The 21,874-nt window shown below is 27.1% G+C and overlaps 3 protein-coding genes and 1 long non-coding RNA gene across 14 annotated transcripts in view; 1 reads left to right on the forward strand and 3 right to left on the reverse strand.

Annotated features, from left to right (window-relative positions):
- LOC100161573 overlaps nt 1-8,549 on the reverse strand; it is a 15,763-nt gene extending 7,214 nt beyond the window's left edge. The window contains exons 1-10 of one of the 5 annotated variants that reach the window (XM_029489295.1): nt 8,119-8,245; nt 6,071-6,213; nt 5,289-6,003; nt 2,975-3,327; nt 2,713-2,900; nt 2,535-2,628; nt 2,255-2,435; nt 1,911-2,145; nt 1,106-1,153; nt 835-1,034 (exon numbers count right to left, since the gene is read on the reverse strand). In XM_029489295.1, the coding sequence (XP_029345155.1) occupies nt 835-1,034; nt 1,106-1,153; nt 1,911-2,145; nt 2,255-2,435; nt 2,535-2,628; nt 2,713-2,900; nt 2,975-3,304 (1,276 nt within the window). In that variant the 5' untranslated portion in view covers nt 3,305-3,327; nt 5,289-6,003; nt 6,071-6,213; nt 8,119-8,245. Of the gene's footprint in view, nt 1-834; nt 1,035-1,105; nt 1,154-1,910; nt 2,146-2,254; nt 2,436-2,534; nt 2,629-2,712; nt 2,901-2,974; nt 3,328-5,288; nt 6,214-8,118; nt 8,246-8,304 lie in introns of those variants that run through there. The other 4 variants (XM_029489296.1, XM_029489294.1, XM_001949107.5 and 1 more) reach the window with 4 other exon arrangements.
- LOC100168429 (probable serine hydrolase) overlaps nt 8,024-21,874 on the forward strand; it is a 16,981-nt gene continuing 3,130 nt past the window's right edge. Inside the window, exons 1-6 of one of the 6 annotated variants that reach the window (XM_016805050.2) lie at nt 8,024-8,278; nt 15,266-15,342; nt 16,874-17,034; nt 18,068-18,300; nt 18,391-18,577; nt 20,840-21,135. In XM_016805050.2, the coding sequence (XP_016660539.2) occupies nt 8,109-8,278; nt 15,266-15,342; nt 16,874-17,034; nt 18,068-18,300; nt 18,391-18,577; nt 20,840-21,109 (1,098 nt within the window). In that variant the 5' untranslated portion in view covers nt 8,024-8,108 and the 3' untranslated portion in view covers nt 21,110-21,135. Of the gene's footprint in view, nt 8,279-12,807; nt 13,106-14,256; nt 14,485-15,044; nt 15,165-15,265; nt 15,343-16,873; nt 17,035-18,067; nt 18,301-18,390; nt 18,578-20,839; nt 21,136-21,874 lie in introns of those variants that run through there. The other 5 variants (XM_008185665.2, XM_003245041.4, XM_003245042.4 and 2 more) reach the window with 5 other exon arrangements.
- LOC100573871 (protein anon-73B1) lies at nt 10,320-12,441 on the reverse strand. Of its 2 annotated transcripts, none has more exons than XM_016805053.2 (3): nt 11,960-12,441; nt 11,679-11,818; nt 10,320-10,943 (listed from the first exon to the last, which is right to left on the reverse strand). In XM_016805053.2, exons 2-3 carry the CDS (start codon nt 11,808-11,810, stop codon nt 10,833-10,835), a joined length of 243 nt encoding a protein of 80 aa, XP_016660542.1. In that variant the 5' UTR covers nt 11,811-11,818; nt 11,960-12,441; the 3' UTR covers nt 10,320-10,832. The 2 variants fall into 2 exon arrangements, with proteins under 2 accessions (XP_016660542.1, XP_016660541.1); XM_016805052.2 differs by having other exon boundaries at nt 11,973-12,162.
- Nucleotides 20,190-21,874, reverse strand: part of LOC115034054 — a 2,819-nt gene continuing 1,134 nt past the window's right edge. Inside the window, exons 2-3 of the long non-coding RNA XR_003839433.1 lie at nt 20,469-20,593; nt 20,190-20,406 (exon numbers count right to left, since the gene is read on the reverse strand). This is a non-coding gene — a long non-coding RNA (uncharacterized LOC115034054). The remainder of the gene's footprint in view (nt 20,407-20,468; nt 20,594-21,874) is intronic.

A 21,874-nucleotide genomic window follows, 5' to 3' on the forward strand; every position in this document is an offset into this window, starting at 1 on the left:
TGTTGTAGCCACCTTTTTTTACCGGACTATAATAAGAAGACACTACACCCGCATGTGTGACACACATAATACGCATTTACGCGGTCTGAGTAGAACTGGCTCAATTTTAGTGTTGGAATAACCTATTACAAAATTAAAAGACGACAACATTTTAGAAGGCAAAACAAAAGTTTTTTTAAAAACAAATTAAAATTTTGAAATTTTTGCTATTTTTAAACAATACATACAATAAACGTTTGGGAATAATGGAAAAAACATAGCATTTAGCTATCAGAAATATTGGCACAACTCAATTTTACATTAGATATTTTTATTCTAGAATCGAAATTGAGAGAGTTCTACTCGGACTACTTTATACATTGACCGCACGTGGCGACCGGTGGTCACATAAAAATAATTATGTTTCGATGATTTTTAAGCCGCACCATATCATTCCTAGAAGGCCATATGGCCACGGGCTGCCGTAAATAAATTCGGATTTATATTATTAACTTTTTCATGGCGCTACAATAATGAACTAAAAAATGGGCCGTTGCTTAGCGGGAATAATTACAATTTTTTGGATGCAATAATATTTTATACTTTAAATTTTTTTTCCAATAGTATAATATACATAATAGTATAACACTTGTATATACAAAATTTGTAATGACACTGATTTGCTAGGCGTACCATGAATGCATATGCTTGTGGCCGCGTATTGTCTATGTCATACAGAGTTCATGTGTGTAAGACAGAGACAACACGAGCAAGTGTGATGCCCTCTTAACTTTAAAGCAATAAGGTATAAATTTGATTTAATATATAAATTTAAAATATTTAAAACTGATTTACCTAGTTCTGAAGAGAGATCAGAGTCACTTGAATGTCGTAAATGTGATGCTGAAGCCATCGCTATTCTTTTAGCCAATTTCATATGTTGTAGAGCCGCCGCTGCTTCTTTATTAAAAGGTCTTGGTGAACAACGTTCACATAAATATTCTTCAGGTAGATTATTTCTACTCTCCAATACACAGTCAACATGTTGCCAAACTCTATATAATCATATTTAATTCAATTTTAATAATTTAAAATAAAATGGACACACTCGATCAAAAATACTCACAAGCATTTGTCACAGCTTATCATAAAACCATCATCATGCTCCATTTCACTAAAATATAAGTTTTAAATATAAATATAAATAAAATAAAAGACTTAATGTTGAACAAATATGAATAATGTGAATAATATTACATAAAAAATATTTAAATTATTCTATACACTTTTGATGAGAAATTCTAATCTAAAATAATAATAAGTATTATTTTCAATAAAATAGCAACAAATGATGGAACTAGTGTCGTATGCTATCTACATGAAAAATGTATCTATCACAATTGTTTGTTGGCTTTGTTTAAAAAATTGGTGCAAGTTAAATAACATGTCTATAAAAGTCGATAAAATATTCCATTTTGATTTAACAAAAAATAATTCACTTACAATAAAATAATTTAATTTGAAAATAATTTAAGCACACACCAATGATACAAATCGTAAATGCAATAATGATAAAAATGGGGCAACATGTTATTTTGGATGAGAAGTTAACAGTAAACACGGCTTATCTCTAGGATAGCAAATTCATAGCAAATTACGTTCAACAATATTTTTATTGTTTGTCGCGCAATTTAGTTAATAAGAAATCCATAAATTGTTTTAATATTAATTTTAAAATATTATTGAATGTTACAAAATTAATATATAAAAAACCAAAAACCTTAGGTTCTAGACAAAAATTAAATTTGAAAAAAATTGTATTTTCTACTATACTAAGATAACTAACTTAGTCTAAGTATTAGTAAAAGAAAGTTTAATTATTCTCAGACTATGTAATCTTATGCACTAAACGAATACTCTTAAAAGCTTACCAGATACATCTTGTTACTGCAGGTTCTTCTGACTTAATGTTATCTTTGCCTTCGGCAACAGCCTCCGGTGCAGTATCAGTTTCTTCACCTTGGCCATCGAGATCATGATCACTAGCACTTAATTCACTTTCCACTTGAATTTGTGGTTCATGCTTTACCAATGATTGCAATGGTTGTAAGGATTCAGATGTTGGTATTGGCACATTATTTGGAATACTTACTGACTTTTGGATAACTAAATTAAAATGACACAAAATTAAAAATATATAGATATTAAATATGAATTAATTAATTAACTTTTATTATTATTATTGATAGGGCTTTTATTAAATATTTGAACTTACCTTTATTATTATTATTTACAACATTATATTGAGTTTGTGGCTGTATCTGTGAAACTGTAGGTGATACTATACAAGATTGACCAGAAGTAACATTTATTGTTGATGTCAAACCATTAATTTGGTTTGTTCGTTGAGGTGACACTCTTGGAACTATGCAATAGTTGTGTTCCACTTTAATTAACTGAAAATAATAATAAAATAATTTTTATATATTAGTTTTATGATTTTGAATTTAGAATAATATCTTAATTAAAAGATGAATCAATGACAAATTACCAACCTCTGCAGGTTTTTTAGCATCATATACAGGTCTATGTTCAGTTACTTCCAATAATTCATCATCACTAGGGCAATGATCTCGTCTTAACATAGGACTAACAAAAAATTAATGATATTAAAATAAATCTGATAATTATTTAAAATAAATATTTAACGGTTAGTATATTATGTAAACATACTTAGGCCGATTTACTGGCACAACACGGGATCGTTGGTTATTTGATTGGCGATTACGCGGTGGCATATACGTCATTAACATATGAGGTGTTAAGCCTACTCGGCTGTAAGGTAGTTGGGGTGAGGCAACTTGAGTTGAAACAAAAACGTTTTTTCGAACCGATTCCATTTGAATGGAACTGGCGTTTCTCTGTTAATAATAAATAAATAAATAAGCTGAAATAATAAAATTGTTTAAAAGAGATTAACAGTTTTAATTGTTACCTGATAAACTGGTATTTGTTTGAAGTGTTGATTCGGTGATAGTATATGATTGGTGCTGGCATGATTGAGCTGTAAAGGGAAACGGTGCATGGTGACTGGTTGATTTGTGGTCCGCACCATGGTGGCACGTGCATGGTGATCTTGTGTTTGACTGCGGGATGGTGTCATCTGAACGATGAGACTGGGTCCTGATACATCCTGATTGGACATAGGACGTCCGACAGGAATAGTCAACTGGCCAGAGACGGCTGGACCACATGGCACGCGACTCGAACCTACAAGAAAGTAAGCAGCGCTTCCCGGTGTCCTGACGTTACCATCCGATTCCATCACCAACTCACTTTAGCTCTATCCTAAAAATCAAAATCTTCATTAAATATATTTATTAAAAAATGAAAAAAATTACAGATAACTATTAATGTTGAGTTAATAGTAGATTGGAGTTATAAGTTATCATATTAACTTAAGGTAGACAATAGTTATTTCATGTTACCTACCGATTATATTTATTCTCAAACAGTAGGTAATTAACTTATAGGTAGTGAATAGTGATAACTGATAAGCAAATACATTTATAATTATTTATAACTTGTAATAAAATACGTTGTAAACTTATTTTTTGTTCAAAAATGTGTAACTCATTTTTTATGCATAGACAATTATCAAACTCAAGTATTTTAAACACAACACTTAGTTTTTTCTAACTCTGTAAACTAATCAATACAAAGAAAAATATATTATGTTACAGTTTAAAAATACGATTTATTCATATAATATATTATATTATATCATAGATTTGATATAATTTATATTTTTGTTTAAATTTATGAAAAAAGATTATTACTGAAAAAAGTTTTAAAATAAAGATAGTGTTAATTGATGTTTAACGACAGGTATTAATCATATTTTGAGATTTAATTAATTAAAAGTCAAAACATGCAGTTTGAAATAATTGAATATTTTGAATCTCATAAAAAATAATTAGTATGTAGTATAATACTAATACATTAAATTGGTTCAAAAGATATCAGTTTTCAAATATTATTTTAAATAGGCTATACGTAACTTGTGCTTCACCTAAAGTTAATTTGGAGTTTGGACTAGTAATACCATACTAACAATTGTCAATGAAACATAAGTATGATAGATTCGTAAAAAAAAATAATTTTGGCGGGAATTTAAAAACCGTTTACACCTAAGACAAAAATGAATGTTGTCTAGTCTAATGTCTGCTATACATACATGATACATTACATACATACATATTTATCATTACAAATATTTTTCTTAAAATAGAAAGATATAATATTATTTGAGAGGATTGGCAAAACAGAAAGATAAAGAGAGAAAGACAATGAGAGAGATAGAGAAGGCGTAATTCAATTGTGGAATTGGAAAAAATATTAAAAATCCTCCAAGACTATTAATAAACAATAATATACACAGAACTCGAGTATTAGTTGATAATATAACACCAATAAAAAAAAATTGATTAGGGTAATAATAGTAGTAGTGTTTTGCCATCAAATCGCATAAAAATAATATCTATATATTTGTATATTTTAATTATTTCTGTCAAAATGCAATGTAATCGTATGGGGGGGGGGGGGTAGCGGTAATAATAATTGTATTATTTATTATTAACAACAACACAGCGTGATGACGGGTATGGGGCTATTGATAGGGCGGAGAGGTGGTAAGCGAGAGCGAGAACGCGTCTCGGCAGTCGGCGGCGTTGAGTTCCCAGTTGCCACTGCTATACTGTGGCAAGGCCGCAGCCGTGGTTTAACTCGGATGGGGCCCGTGATGGGGTGCTCGGGGGAATGGTGGCCGGCCGGCGGCGGTACGCATGCGCATATGACAATGATGCCGCGGCACGGAGCAAGCGGTATTATTTTAATTTATAATATAATGCGACCATACGACAATAAGAAACTACTACCGTCTACCATGACGACCAGAGCATTCCGTACACACAGTTGGGCTAAAAAAAAATCTATAATTAAGGATTATAAATATGATTAATATAATAAATAAACTCAATGAATGTAATACATATTCATTGAATTTATTATCAACATTCAACACCTAAATGGGTCAATGTGTTATTTATGTAATATTAAAATTATAATTTATAAAAACAAAATGAATTTTCAATACCGGCATCTGACCGATTTTTAATCTACTATAGGTTTTTATTTTCGCAGTCAAATACTACGATATAATTGCATTTAAATTTAAACAGCAATCATCCCAATAGAATTTCATCAGTTGTTTTAAATTATAGACGTAATAATTATCAGCTTTGATAAACCTTTATCGTCATCGGCTAATCATAGTTTTTTACACTGAATTCGTAAGTCATAAAACTCGTAACGTTGGCGATCGAGCAATTTTGGCATCGGGAACACACGTCGGTGCAGTACTGCAATATTATGTCCAACGCTTACGCGCGTGCGCGTTCGTCTACACCCGGGGATCAGTAGACCGGGTAGACGTGTATCACATTCACATTATTATTATCATCGTTGTCGTCGTTGCGGTCGTGTATCGAAAGCGTGCGCGCCTACACGCACCAAATGCAGTATTTTTATGCGTGCCGGTGGGTAGGGCGGCGTGTTACCGCCTAGCTCGGCTATCCCCCACCCACAAACGCAACGGAATCCGCCGACGGCCTACCGTGGATTATCGCACATCGGGAGGACGACAGTGGGCCGCACCGACGAACGATACCACAGGCGCCCGTGATGTGCGCGCGCTCCCGAGTTCCGCGGGACTCGCGTGATATGACGGCACCGCACCACCACCACCACCACTGCAGCGACGGTCATAATATAAGATATAACAGCTTATTACGGGCTACTATCATAGTATCATGGCCGATTGTTATTGTTATTATTTTCATTTGCGGAATAGTAAGTTTGTGGCGTTCAAAACTTCGAAATCAGTGCCTGCGATGCGCGAGACATAATTTTTATTCCTCTAGCCACGTGTAACGATTTTTCACCGACAAAAATGGAAAATGGATGCTGAAAAAAAAAATTCGACTACAAATTGATGTTTGTAGCCTGTCTAAGAATTTTTTAGCGAGCTTACACGTTTACGCTTTTCTTCCGTAATTTAAGATCTCTTGCAACTATTTCCATTCCAATTTTTCTATGCTAAATCGTGAGTAGGTCGGTTGGTATGCGAAAAATGCTTGGCAATCATCGCGCGGCCGGTACCGGCTACCGATATACCTGATATATTGTGAAAGAAATATTATGTTTACACAAAAAAAGTTTCTTGCTGAAACAATCGGTTGCAATAGGACGTTAAAAAAAGTATCAAATTACTCTTAATTTTTGGCGGGAAACCGAAATGCCTAATTTACATTTGTTATTTGATGACGTTTATATCAATATATATAGTATTTATATTAATAAAACTATTACCATCATCAAATACTGTCCAGAAAACACTATAAATTAATAAAAGTAACCTCAAAAACTTGGAATTCACAGAAAATGTATGCAATGATTCAGTAACATGTTAGACTAGATTTAACTGATAATAGGCTACATTAAAAGTCCATGTAGAAAAAGAATAATATTAATGTGACCTATGGATAAGGTTTCATGAACCTAATTAATAATTTATAAACTGCCTTGAACGCTGTTAAATTTCTTTGAATATAAACACCTTAACATATTTGTATAAATAACTATATAAAATTGTATAAAATTAGTTTAATCATTATCTAATCAGTTGGATACAGGACAAAAATGTTAAAATAACTTTAAAAAAAAAATTGTCCTTATGTTATCAATAATAAAGACATACATGGCATAGACCTATACTATATAATAATAGTCTATTATACATGGTCACTTTTTTTATCACTTGACAATTTATTATACTGTTATCTAAATAATATTATATTTATAATACATTTTGAAAATATAATAAAAGTGTATACTTGATAAATAATATATTACGTAAATTGAACAAAAATGTATTGAAAAAATTAATACTGATAAAAATGTTTAATACTAACCTTACTTCAATTTATCTTTAAAAAGGACAAAGTATCTATCTACATGCATTTGAATACTAACTCTCAATACGGTAGTTTTATAAATGTTCCAAAATTATTTGATAGGAACTTGTTTAACGTCTAGAAAGGTATTTTAAAATATAAACATCAATAGTAAAAATAAGTTTTTTTTTTAAAGAATTATATTATTTATTAAGTTAACATGCTAAACTAAGTTATATGACTCTGAAAAATAAAACATTAGACTCTAACTTTAAATAATTTTGTGAGCTAATAGAATGATTTCACTAGACAGGAATATAGTCATAATTACACTACTTTCTTGGTACTTATAGTGGCAGTACCTATATGACAGTGATTTGTATTTAAATCAATCAAAACATTGAGTAACTGGGAAATAACTATCAATAATCAAATTATATTTATGTATACAACTAACAAAGCCTGTGACTAAGAAAAAAAAATGAATCAACTATGAAAAACCATTAATTGGTATGCGAATAACTCATAGTGTTATATTTTATGAATTATGTAATGAAAATAAATATTGATAGAAAACTCAAAAGAAATCTAAATAATGAAATGGATAAATAAAAGTGATAAATAAAAACATAGTGTTTTAATCATAGGAGGCCACTGCCTAGAAAGAATGAAAATTGAACAAATTCAAATACCGATTTAAAAAAATAAATGTTTTAACAAAACAGATGGGTTATTTGAAAGTTATTTACACAATATTATCACAAATAAGCAAACACACTTTTATAGTGTCAAGTTCAATTTTTTTTTTTTTAGGTGAAAATTCAAAATAAAATTAGTTGCAAACGTTTAAATAGTGAAATACTATAAAAAAACGAGTTCTAAAATACTTTTCATCATGTGAAAAGCCAACAATATTGTGTTCACTTTTACTAATTGATGGTGTTAGGACCAAAATAGTGAGGCTCATAGGTTGAATATTGTTGGTCGTCACTGGCCTCTTAAACCCTGACGGATCGTTAAACGCGAGTGGACAACTTAAGTGGACAGATAAACAATGTTTGGGAAACGGTGTAAACCGGCAAACAAGTGATAAGCAAAGGTGAATTTAGTGTTAAAATGAAAATACCGCCATTTCAGTGTTCGTCAGACGAAATATTGCATCGCAAACACCGGTGCTTGGGGACCACCGAGTTCCAAGCAAATACTGACGGACATGTCTTGACGTTGGACAGTTTTTTCAAACCAACTACGTACTGGAAACCCACGAACATTCGAGTAAATTTCAAGTAAATAATTAAATTTGTACATGTACCTGGAACGTAAACATTACGAACGTGTCGGTTTATTGAGCACAGGAAATCTGATTGCGGCGGCCTCGGCCTTTGTCGAACGTAACACTTGATCGCCGGCGATGTACACTCGGATATTTCGTATAACATTTAATTTAAAACGCGCACAACGACGAGTAATCGACATGAAAACGTTAAAAAACTCTCGTTTAACCTAATCGGCCATCTTGTCCGTGTTCTCGAAGAATAACAAAACATCATCGATTCCGGGGGGAACAGGCGCTGGAGTGGGGATGCGCCAGTCCACCGGCGCGCAGCATGGAATGTACGAATGGCGCAGCATTAAATCGCTTCCTCCATGATTGCATCGATTAAATTGTCCAAGAACGCATTGTCCATCGTCTTTGGTATGCCCAATAAATGTGGCAATTTCGAAAAACTATTATTATACTATTATTATAAATATGAAACGTTTGTCAAAAATATCTATTCCAATTCCAAATTGCATAATAATATATTATATTATACTATTACCGTAATATTTTCTATAAAACTGATAATCACATATTATGCATCAATCAGTTTTTTTTATTGTTTCAATCTCGAAAATCTGAAAACATAATACACAACAATAACCAAGTCTTTATAGCTATATTCATAGTCTCGGTTTTTTTTTTGTTTTATCTTGGTGGCCTTGGTATCTATCAATTATTGTGTCGTTCTTTTTAAAATTACATTAGATTTGTTCACAGTTATAAATTAATAAATTATATTACGCTTGTTCCATTTTTCTTATAGTGAAACGTGTAGTTTTGGATTTAAAAGTTTGAATTACTGTAAATATTAAAAACTTTGAGTGAAATTATAATTTTTTTTTTAATTTAGTAAACCTGTTACAACTTTTAATAAATATGCTTATAATAGAGTCTCGATCTCCATTCAAAATTAATTTTCAATGACAATTATAGTTATTTTGTCGTAATTTGAAAATATTATTCGTGGATACTCGAAACGTTTTAAGTACCTACCTAAATTATTATATTTTATACGCATAAATACACAATAACATTGTAAAAATTAATTCAACCTACTGTATTACTAATAAGTATATATTATAGTAGAATAAATTACTTTTATAGCATCATATCACAAGATATAGATGATTAGTACTGGCTGACAGATAGTCTTCACTCTGAATCTTTTTTCATAATTATCATTGAATTAAAATTTGTCACATCCCTTACGGTGACCCACTGCCCACACCCACCCAACACCTACAAGCAGATCGGTTCCACCTTATTTACCTCTTTATTTATAGATAAACCAAGTAAATTTAAATATAAAAGGTGGACAAGTAGTTAGGTGCCACTCTGATGTATAGTAGTTATAATGGATGTTAGATTTGAACTCAAAGATAAATTATTGTATACGGGAAAAGATTCTGAGCAGAGACTGTGTGCCTAAGCCCTAGCATATTTGTATTATGAAAATGATATATTTCAAAACTCGTATTTAATATTGTTTTAATTTATGTTATAATAATTAGTCATAGTATAATAAATATCGCTTAACAAATTTGTATTTGTATATGTTGCTGAAGCAACAATATAGACCATAGGGTCGCCGTCACTGCTTTAACATGAATCTTATATCATAAGCATAGACTTATAATGTATATAATTATTATGCTAGCTTTTAGCTTTATATAAAATATTGGATGAATTTATATATATTTATACTGGTTCTATGAAACAGACCACCTTCATAATATAGTCTGTGTTTACACTTTACGGTTTAAACCATGAAGTATGAAGATTATATCATTAATATCTATATTCTATAACATAATCATCACTAATAATATAATACATTAGTTGTATCTTTTACCATCAGTATTAATTGGTAATAATATTACTTGTATTAGTAACAATTTAAGCTACATAATAAATTAATATAAATTATAATATAATGATATATTTATATACCAGTTGATAATCTAGTAAAAATGCGGACCAATAATTCATAAAGAAACACTAAATTCTTTCCTCAATTTATTTAAAGTCATACATTTTAAAGATATCTAATATTTGAAGTAAAAATAGTGTAGTGTAACTTGAACATGAATAATATATAGAATAAGTCAAATAATCTAAAAAATGTACTTGATCAAAAATAATGAATTCATAATTGTTTGATATTTCTAGCCATATTTTTTCTGGTCATGTGACTGATAACCCACCAGTTTATATATTATATAATATACATAATATGTAATATATTATATAAACAACAGAATTTTGATAAAAAAAATATATTAAAAACTTATTTTAAATTCTATTAAGAATAGTTTTTTTCTAATTTTACATATTGAAGAGGTCGTATAAACAAACAATATAAATGGTAATATATAAATAATATTAGTAAAATACATAAATGAGATTTAAAAGTTTAAGGTTGTGTATATAAAAAAAAACCTATTAGAAATAGATTACTATAATAAATTTCTAAACTTAAAAAAAGGAACAATTTTACAAGTATAAATTATTTTAACTCATCGTCTTTTCTTCTTGTCTTGTTTTCTTGATCTATGATGAGAATATGGACGTCTGGGTGATGCAAATGTACTGCCATCAGAGTCATATTCACTACCATCACCGTTATCCTAAAATTCAATAAATTGATTTAGTACCTTTATTGAAGGTATATATTTTATGGTTAATAATATAATATTTATTATTACAGCAGTTGATATTACCAACAGTAGAGCCATACTTTGAAATATTATAATGACTAAAGTGATAAATGTAGATTAATAATTTTAATTGAAACAAACAATATTATTGTGCAGGGGTGGATATGGGGACAAATCCGCCCCCTTGGCTCTTTAAATACATGTCTATTATTATATTATAATTATTAAATCGTAACCTGTAAGCTAAAATTCTTGTCATCTGCACCTACAAAAAATACTAAATACGCCACTGTTATTGTGTCAATAAATAAAAAAAGGTCGATAAAAATTAAAAACAAATAAATAAATTATACGTTTTTACAATTAATTTAGATAGATGATGAACATTTATAATATATTAAATATTTTTCCAGCAATATGATTAAAAGTAATTTTATTAAAGTTTTTTACATAGGAGTAATTTATTGGTAAACATGCTAGTGTATATGACACTATTTTTACACAATTTTGAGTTTAGTTGTTTTATAGTACCTACACAAGTACTTTTTTATAAGTATTTAGAATACAAACTTATTTCAAAATGGGACTGTGGTTCTATTGGCATCTACTCTGCACATCACTAACTAAATACGTCTATATTTTATTAACTTAAAAAAAACTTAATAAAAATTATTTCTGCATTAATTATTATTTATTAATAATTACTTTTGAGTCATTAGATTGGTCAGTCAATAAAAATACAGTTGTTATGCATACTAATTGAAAAATGGCAACCAAGTATAAACCATAACGGATTACGGCATCAAATACTTCATCTGATTCTTCCATCGGAAACATCTTAAAAACTAAAAAAAAAATAAAAACAATAATATTATTGTGTTATGCACAATTAGGTGAATGATGTGACATCTATATTTTTTACACTTTATACAGATGTATCTATTTGAAAAAAAATTAAAAAATGTATAAATATTTTTAAAATTTACTTAAGCCAAATACCAATGTTTAGATTGAATGTCCTTTTGAATACAAGTTTGTTACAAAAGTTCGTAAAATAATTTTTGACTAAAAACACTACAATCGTGACTAATCTGATGTTATCAAAGTAATAGTATTTCTTCAAATTTAAATGTATAAACTGATGTTAATGATACATATATAATATTATGTATTTTTTATAAATGTGTATACTTTTCAGACTTAATATATTAATGTAACTTGTATTTAAATTTCAATGATATTGACTTAGTAAATATACAAAAATTGTATAGTATCAACCAAAATGTAGAATAGTATAAAAAATAATAATTTAAAATGTTAAAATTCTACAGTTCTGGCCAATTGGCGGCCATAAAGGCATTAACAATTCTACAATACTCCGCGAATAATCGTTGTCTGTTGATCAATATAACAACAATAATAATAATAATTAAAAAATTACAAGTAATAACAAAAAATATTGTAATTAATTTTTATTGATTTTCATTATCACATCTTGTATTTTTGTAATTACGGTTTTAACCAAGGTGTATTGATATTGATATCAATACACCTTGGTTGTAACCATAGATAACATAGATTATTATATCTGTGGTTGATACACGTATCGGTATTTGGTTGTTGTCACGGCTATAGATAGTAGTATAATTAATCGTACTATCTTTAATCGTGGTTGTTGTTGATGATATGACCACAGAACACGATCTATAGCCGTGCCACAGAACAATATAATACATATATATTAAACATCTTTAATATCTATGATGACCTTTGTTTTTGCGTTGTTGATAATAAAAAAAATCTTTAAAAACTGTTGCTATCAGGCATTCAATTTAATATTGAAGTTATATAGAAAAAATGAATCTGATTCAGCCTATAGTTTATTTCTGAGTTTTATTATTTTTCAATTTTCATACTTCTTCTTTGGTTTTATTTGTTTTGAATGTTTGATAAACTATAATCAAAATAATATTTCTTATATTAAATTAAATAATGTATAGAACTAAACTAGAGACCATATTATAATTTTTAATATTTTTTTCTGTTTTTCATGTAATACAATATAATATAATAATATATGGTTTCATTCTTCAAATTATTATTATTTAATATTTTCATATACTTTATTACATGTATGTACATAATTATTTTACATCTATAGTACCTAATGTAAATGTACAATATTATTTAGTTTACACTGGTCGGTTATCGCTAAATAATATAAGTGTATTATAGTTGACGTCTGATATCTATAATATATTAATTACATTATTAATATTGGAAGGAATATATTTCATGAGTATTTATTATTAATAAGTTTCATTGTTTATAGTTATAAACCTTTTTATACCAATTTTATTAAAGTATGTGTGTTGTTATAATATTATGTATATTTATTTTTATTTATACACAGATGTTTGAAAATATGTCATAGTCTTTTATTAAAACATTAATAATTAATGTACATAATATAATTTTTATTATTTTTGACAATTTGATTTATTATATTTAGACTCTTATAGAATTTTGAAAATTTATTTGCATTTGATATAAAAGCTTTGATATTTGAACTCAATGCAATGTTTTTCCAATTGTACAGAATTTATTTTTTTAAATTTCACATTGTCATTATCATAAATTAAATGTAATGACCTTCCTATTCATATTTATTTTGAACAACCTAGAATTTTATCAAGACAAAATTTTTTGTTTATTTTTTACTGTTTTAATTATAAGTCTATAATAATATGTAAAAATTGTAATCAATACATTTTATGATTGTATTATTGTAGTGATCTATGGAAATTTGTCTGATTTCCTAATTATTTTTAATTTCTTACTAATAACCACTGTTTTGAGTTTAATTATTTGTCATGAAGTAACTAAATAATAATAATCTAAGTTATTGTAATATGAGATAGTATAGCTTAGGTATTATATTCAAAATATGAGTTGCAATGTTAAGTAAATATCAAAACTTTAGGTTGCAAATACAACATTCTTTAATCATTATTGGTTTTTCATATTTAATTTTAAACTTATAAACCAGGTATATAAACTCGAAATTTACCATGACTATAATTAATTAATACTTTCATGAATATATTTTGTTCTAATGAGTTATTTAAATTTATTCTTGACTTGTGTCTAACTATTATTCGTCACAAGAAATCTATAGGGAACAATAATAGTAATACAATACACTTATAAAATTACATTTACAATACATTACTGAATAGTGAATACTGATTGAGTGTATTTTTTTTTTACTTACTATGCAAATTATAACTGAAGTAAAAACAGAGAAATCATTTTGCAAGTGAATACTTTTATAATACAATTATGATTGTAAAGTTAAATAATAAAGCTTTAGCATACTATAATCCTTAAAAAAAAAAATTTATCGATCTACCTATGGCTCAGAGTATGTACTTATTGATAATTCTTTGTTATTGTTATGCTATGTAGAATATTGGTTTTAATAATGAATGCTAACAAATTTATATTGAATGTGAGTATTATATTAATATAAAATAATTTAAATGTTATCATGGAAAAATTCTGTTTGAATTAAAATTGAAATAGTTATTTATTATTAATTAGATGACAAATATTATTTAGGTGTTTAATATTTTATTTTTATATAACCATTTATACAATTTAACATAGTATTATTTAGGTCAATGGGAATTGGAATAATATAGTTATTATTTTATGATACTTATTATTTTTAATTTATTAATATCCACCATAACTGGCATTTGATATTTCAAATAGTTAAAAATAATATATTTTTATTATTTAAAACTAATACTTAGAAACAAATAACTTTTTTTTCAAGCATAATCACATTTTTAAAGAATATCTTATATCAATATTTAAAAAATGTTTATTATAATTATGTAAATTTAAATTAGCATAATAAACTATTTATTGTAATGGTTAAAAAAAATATTATTACATAAAGCACTACACAGGTATTAGATAAGAGGGTAAAAAAAATTATTAATCTTTGACATGACATTCTATGTATAATGATATAACTTTAAAGTTAATTTAATATTATAAGTTAGTAATTAACTTTATTGTGATTAAATATTCATTCACTATTAAGCATTTATTATTTAATTGGATTAACCAGATTAACGTTATTAGGTTACTCAGTAATTTAGGTTTTTTCCAATTTTATTGGTAATATAGTTTATTTAATTGCTTAGTTTTTAGTTTTTAATCTTAAAACATTATTAATAATATATATTATGAAAGTGTTAATATAATAACTTTTATTTTAGATTAACAATGGAACCATCTGTTAGTGGACCATCATTTGAAGAAATTCAAATTCCTGTGCCATTTGGTTTTGTAAGTGGTAAGTATTGAAGTCTTGTTATTAATTATTATTTGGAGACACGAGTATTTACAGGCATAGGTGTGTGCAGACTTTTATTTGCAGGGTTTGCCGGTATTTTTAAACATACCTAGCTCAATTATACTAAAAAGAACTCCCCAAAAACTCTTAATACAAATAACTTGCCATATAATGTGTAAAGAATGTAACATGCATTTTATTTAGCTTATTTATTGATTTTAGATATTTTAATTTAAAAAGTTTGGATTGTGATTTCATTCCAATAAAGTAACAGCATAAAAACGTACAAACATTTATATTATTTATATATATAAAAGAGAGTTCAAAATAATGTTAGACCATTTATAACTCAAGAATGGCTGGACCGATTTCAAAAATTTTTTCATCATTAGAATGTTACATTATCCCTGAGTGCTGTATGCTTATTTAAAAATGGGAAATTAAGTGCTCAAACAGGGATTTTGAGATTTTTGATGGAAATTTTTATTTATAAATTGTTGCTTTTGGTTATTGAAGAAATAATTAGTAGAAATTACTATTTTATTTGTATATTGGTTGAAATTTGTTAGTAAGATCAGGTACAAGCATGCATCAAATCTTAGTTTGGACATTGCCTACCAAGGTGGCCGAGTTGCATTTACTGTAAAGAGTTACACCCAAAAGGAGTTGAACAATCGCAATTTTTTTATGAGTTGTCATTTTGTACAGGCAACAAAGCGCGCGGGATCAGCTAGTAATAATATAATAATGACAAAAAATGTAATACTAATACTAATTAATCGAAATTCTTTTATTTTTGATAGTTGTAGGTAGTATGAAAAAAAGCTATACTGCCTACAGGGGCCTGAATGTTCTGGTGACAAAACCTGCAATTCTCACTTAAATGGTAGATTTTGATTTCAACTATATTATCATGAATTAGCAATCTATTTTATCATTTATAGGTGCCTGTGCTGATTATGAACATATAATTATGAAATCTAATTAATATTTGATTTCGTCTCAACTTCTAATATTTTATTATAATAAAAAAATATAAAAATATTTAAGTTCTTTAAGTAAGATACTATGAACTATATATCTTAGTTTATGATCCTAATTTATAATAAAAACATTTACAACTAAAAACTATATGGTTATGATAACTCTGCAGGGATGTCATGGCATACCCGGCATCCCCCCTGAGCACGCCTATGTTTACAGTTATGAATAATTATCACTGGATACTGTTTTGTACCATCACATCCTATTATTCTTGTACAACCGATTTATTGTATAGATAATATTTAAAACAGAATGTTAATTTTCTATTTTAATAAAAAGTAAGGTATGTACATTTTCCCATTGCACCATTTTTTAACATAGGTATTACGACTTAAAATGATCAATATTTTTTTGTTAGATTAAAGAATCATAATGACTAGTAATTTAAATTTCTACTTAAGAGTTTAAAGAATTATATATTTCCCATAAATATTATATTCAATACTGCTTCTATGTATTATAATAATGAATACATTTATTTGTTTAGGTAAATGGTGGGGGCCAAAAGATAAACAGCCTATAATTGCAATTCATGGATGGCAAGATAATGCTGGGACTTTTGATCCTTTAATTGAATTACTACCAAAAGATTTATCTATTTTATGTATAGATCTACCAGGACATGGACGATCTTCTCATATTCCCTTGGTAAAAATGTCGTTTTCATTAAATTTAAACTGTGATTTGTATCTGTTTTTTATACAGTACATAAAAGATTTATAACTTAATAATTTCCAATGTAATTTCACATAATCACAATCCAGTGATAAGTGATTTTGTCCCTTCATAAGATATATTCTTCACCAATTTGTCATAGTTCATTTCAGGACCTAAAATACATCTGATTTCAGGGGACACACATAGTTTATAAGAATATTCGAGGCTTTTAAAAGTTAATATTCTATTGGGTTTGTTAAATAAACTGTTATAAATATAATAATATATGTATATTATTATAATATTATGTATGTAGAACCTTTTAGTTAAATTTATTAAATACGACAAAATAACTATCTAATTCTTTAGAATACGATTTATGATTACAATAATCAGTTTAATAAGTTTAATTTTTTTAATATTTTAACATATTTTAGACTTAAAATAAACAATCATAAATATTTATAATATTCTATAGAACATATACCTTATTATATAATATTATAACAATATTCAATAAATTACGATGCACTTTCCAGTTAACTTTTCAGTAGGTATTACAGTAAGCAATATTGTATTTCAATAGACACAGCATAGAATAATTTAAATATTTTATACTAAGGCAGGTACCTAATTACTTTGAATTGACTCATTATCAATTATTATTTTTTTTATAGCAAACTTGTCCATATTATAGAAATAAAATATGTAGCTAATTAATTTAAGTTAACAGAATAGGTAACTAGTAAATTAAAATATTAAATCATTAATGTTCGTTATTTCTACAAAACTAAAAACACGTTATAAATCTTGGGACACATCTTTGTCATTCAGGGGACACATTATTTTAGCCCCTGGTTCATTTTATATATAAAAAAAATAATCTAATAAACTTTCTATCTGATGATCTGAATTCTAAAGATAATATGATATTTCAAATTATTCATAGAACAGCCGTTATAATTTTGATAAATTATTTACATTAAGACTAGTTTAATGTAATCAATAATCATGTGTTCCATAGGGTTTGCCTTATTATATATTTTGGGATGGCCTAGCTATTTTAAGAAGAATAGTGAGACATTATAATTGGAGAAAAGTTTCTATTATGGGCCATTCGTTGGGTGCAGCTATTGGATTTTTATATGCAGCATCGTACCCTGATGATACAGAAATGTTGATATCTATTGACACAGTAGCGCCAGTAATTTTTGATCCTAGTGAAATTGTTAAAAATACAGGACCAAATGTTGATAAGTTAGTTTTATTTTATACATACTTTGTTTATATCAATTGCTAAGTATGGCAATATATGATTAATACATAAACATCTAAAATATGTTTTAGACTCATATATTACGATGCATTAGGAGTTGATAAAATGCCTTCTTACAAATATTCAGATATGATTGATTTAGTGGTTGATGGACATCATGGTACATTGACTCGCAAATCTTGTGAAATACTTATGAGACGTGGCATGTATCATGTTAAAGATAACAAATATTTGTTTTCAAGAGATATACGTCTTAAGGTAAATATATAAAAATATTGTTTACATGCATATATTATAAAGGAATAATTAATTTGGACAAATATACTTTCTATGTCCAGTGCAAATGTGCTATTATCCATCAACTTAATATATACATTGGTATTAAATTTGTCTAGAAATATTACCTATTAAGGTATACTATATTCATTTTTTATAACAAAATAATTTTTTACTTTAAGTAATATAAATAATAATAATCTAATTAGTATTGAAAAATGCAAACATTTATGAAAATAAATTTACAAAACATTGTTATCTTACTGGGTCTCTCATAATTGCTACTATAAAAATGGGGGCGATGGTAAACCCTCCCAGGTAACATTATGTTTACCTGAAGGAATTATAATTTATTATTTACTATAATTTATATTCTTGACTTTTTTTAAAAATGTTTATGTTTATATTGTTATTATAAAAATTAAATTAAAATTACATTTAATTTAACTTATGAATTTTTTTTTTTATTAGTCTTGAAATGATAATAATTTCTACTTTGACTACCAAGACCATTAACATTATATTTGTATATAAATTGCTTAAAATCTATAAAGAGGAGAAAAAAATAATTAGAATTTTTAAATCAAATATTTAGATATTTATGTACATTACTAATGACTTTATTTTATTAGTATCTCGACTATAAGTGTAGCCCACAGCTAAAGAAATTGGTTTATATTATTATTATTATTTTTATTGTTTACTATAATTTATTAATTTATATACTTAATTTAAAAAAAAAATGTAAATCCATATTATTATATTTCACATTATAATGTACAAACAAAGTTATTACACACTGGGGAAAGTTAACACTTCAAATTCGCCCAGAAACCTATAAACCATACAGGTTATTATATTCCGGCGAGTTTAAAATTCTAAATTTATTATAATTCTGACTCAGATTCAACAATGATTTTAATTAAAGGGTGACCTATTATAAAATTGAAAGGGACGTTGGTTATGTAATTAATGGTACAAATCTGGGACACTTCATAGAAATTTATTTATATTTAAATTTTGAAGCAAATTAAATAAAAAAAAATATAAGATTTCAAAATGTAATACAAGATTCCTTATGTGCTTTTTTCAACAAAAAAAATTTCTATAAGAAAGTTAAATTAAATTTTTATGAGCGTTTGAAGTTCAAATTTTTACAACATTGGATTTTCACTTAATTTATCAAGTAGTGATTTTCTTATTTTGTTGTAATTCAAAAACGAATAACCGTAGACACTTTAAATTTATATCAGATTATATTATATTTATAATACAAGGCTCCTGATATATTGTTACAATAGTAGTTAAAAAATATTAAAAATACATAAGTACAATTTTTTTTATGAGCCTTTAAAGTTCAATTTTTGACAACATTTATCAAATTTTAAAATGTTCAACTTTTATAGCTAAGTATTGAAAATTTAAAATAAGGTTCCACATAAGTAGGTTATTCTGTAAACAAAAAATTTCAAAAATATAAAAACACGTTTTTTTTTATAGTTATTTTAAAATCAAATTTGGATGAAATTATGTATTAAATAACCAAGATCAATGATTTTAGATATTTTGTTGTAGTTTTATAATATAAATATAACTTAATTATAGGGCTTACATATTAATAATAACTAATAAATAATAATACTAATAACAATAGGTATAAACATAATATAAAATATCCACACTGACAAGAACCGTTTTGCGTATACAATGAATTATATCATTGAATTCCAATTTAATACAATCCATTATACAGTGATCCACTTGTAATCTACTGTACAGCAGAGCGACATCCACTTGCCCATCTTTTTTATCTTTAAATTCAATAAAAAGTCAATTTACTATGGTAGGTATTTATACAATAAATTATACTTACAAGTTACAAGTAACAACATAAAATGGATTCTTCTAAATAGAAATTTGGTTTGCTGTATTTCTGAAAGCTCATGTAAGAAGGCAACAATACATACATGCAGATATTATGTTGTCTTTGAAATTATTCTAAATAGTAAATTACATATAACAAATTTACATTTAGGTATATTATATAATATATAGGTATTATAAAACATTTTTAAAATATAATATCATTAAATAATAAGTTGTATTTATTACAACTGAGTGGGTGAGTTAGTGGTTACATAATACACTATAAAATATGGAGTTAGTTAGGTCTCAATGTAAAAATGTCTAAAACGCTAGTGGGATTGCTATCTAATATCGTAATATTACATTTTGCATGTACAGGTTGCGTGGATGGGTTTACCATCTCTAGACGTAGTAATAGCATTCGCTGGTCAAATAACATGTCGCTATATGAATATCAAAGCTAAACCATACAGATCATTAGATAACTGGCCAGTCTATTCACAAGTTTTGGAAATAATAAAAATGAATGCAAAAGACTTTGTTTTTAAGGAATATGATGGTACTCATCACTTACATCTCAATAATCCAGAGTGTTTAGCTTCAGATGTTGCAAAATTCATTCAACAGCCTAACAGCGCATCACTGTGATATTATATTATATCATATTATAACATGTAATTATAAAATAGTACCAATTACTTTTCCTATATTATTCATAATACATCATAATATGTTTAGTAATAATATAATTTATACATACTATATTTATATTTTATGCTATATTTACTATAATTGGCATAAGTAATAATATACTAATATATATTTTATATTTTTATGCATAAATTATACTTCAACTGGTCATATTACATATTATACCAACACTCTACCTACCACTAGTTGACCTTGCTACCGAATTCAGCGTGCTTGTCAGGGCTCAATCCCTAGACCATCATGGCTTTATGTACCATATCCAACTGTGATGAATCTCGTGACTTCTGTCACTCGTTAATTAACTTTTTGGCATCCTCTTTCAACAGACCCAATAAATAAAAAAAAACTTTTATGTATTGTTGTATAGGTTGCACCACCACTTTTTTAAAGATCACTTAAATTATTTATATACACCAATACACGAGTTATGTTTTATAACCTAACCTTTTTTTTTTTATAGCGGTTTTCTAGAAACGTTTATCTGTGAGTTTTGGCTGCATTATAAATTATTGTGATGCAAAACATTGAATTGAAGAGAATTGAAATAAGAGGTTTGGTGGCGGTGATTTCCTGTTTTTGTCTAACACACGCGCAACATAAGAATTTAGACGTGTTTTTTGTCAAACGTACCGATTGATATAGTGAAGCGATAACAATTCTGAAAACAGATTTGAATTTGTCGTCAAGTCTACTTGAGATCGA

Source organism: Acyrthosiphon pisum, chromosome A2 (genome assembly GCF_005508785.2).
Source record: "Acyrthosiphon pisum isolate AL4f chromosome A2, pea_aphid_22Mar2018_4r6ur, whole genome shotgun sequence".
Taxonomy (NCBI): domain Eukaryota; kingdom Metazoa; phylum Arthropoda; class Insecta; order Hemiptera; family Aphididae; genus Acyrthosiphon; species Acyrthosiphon pisum.

Excerpts from the sequence above, each read along its gene's own strand:
- LOC100573871 (XM_016805053.2), bottom strand. The coding sequence starts at position 11,810 with ATGTTTCCGATGGAAGAATCAGATGAAGTATTTGATGCCGTAATCCGT. Across the intron at positions 10,944-11,678 it reads ACCAATCTAATGACTCAAAA|GATAACGGTGATGGTAGTGA; the intron begins GTAATTATTAAT and ends ATTGAATTTTAG.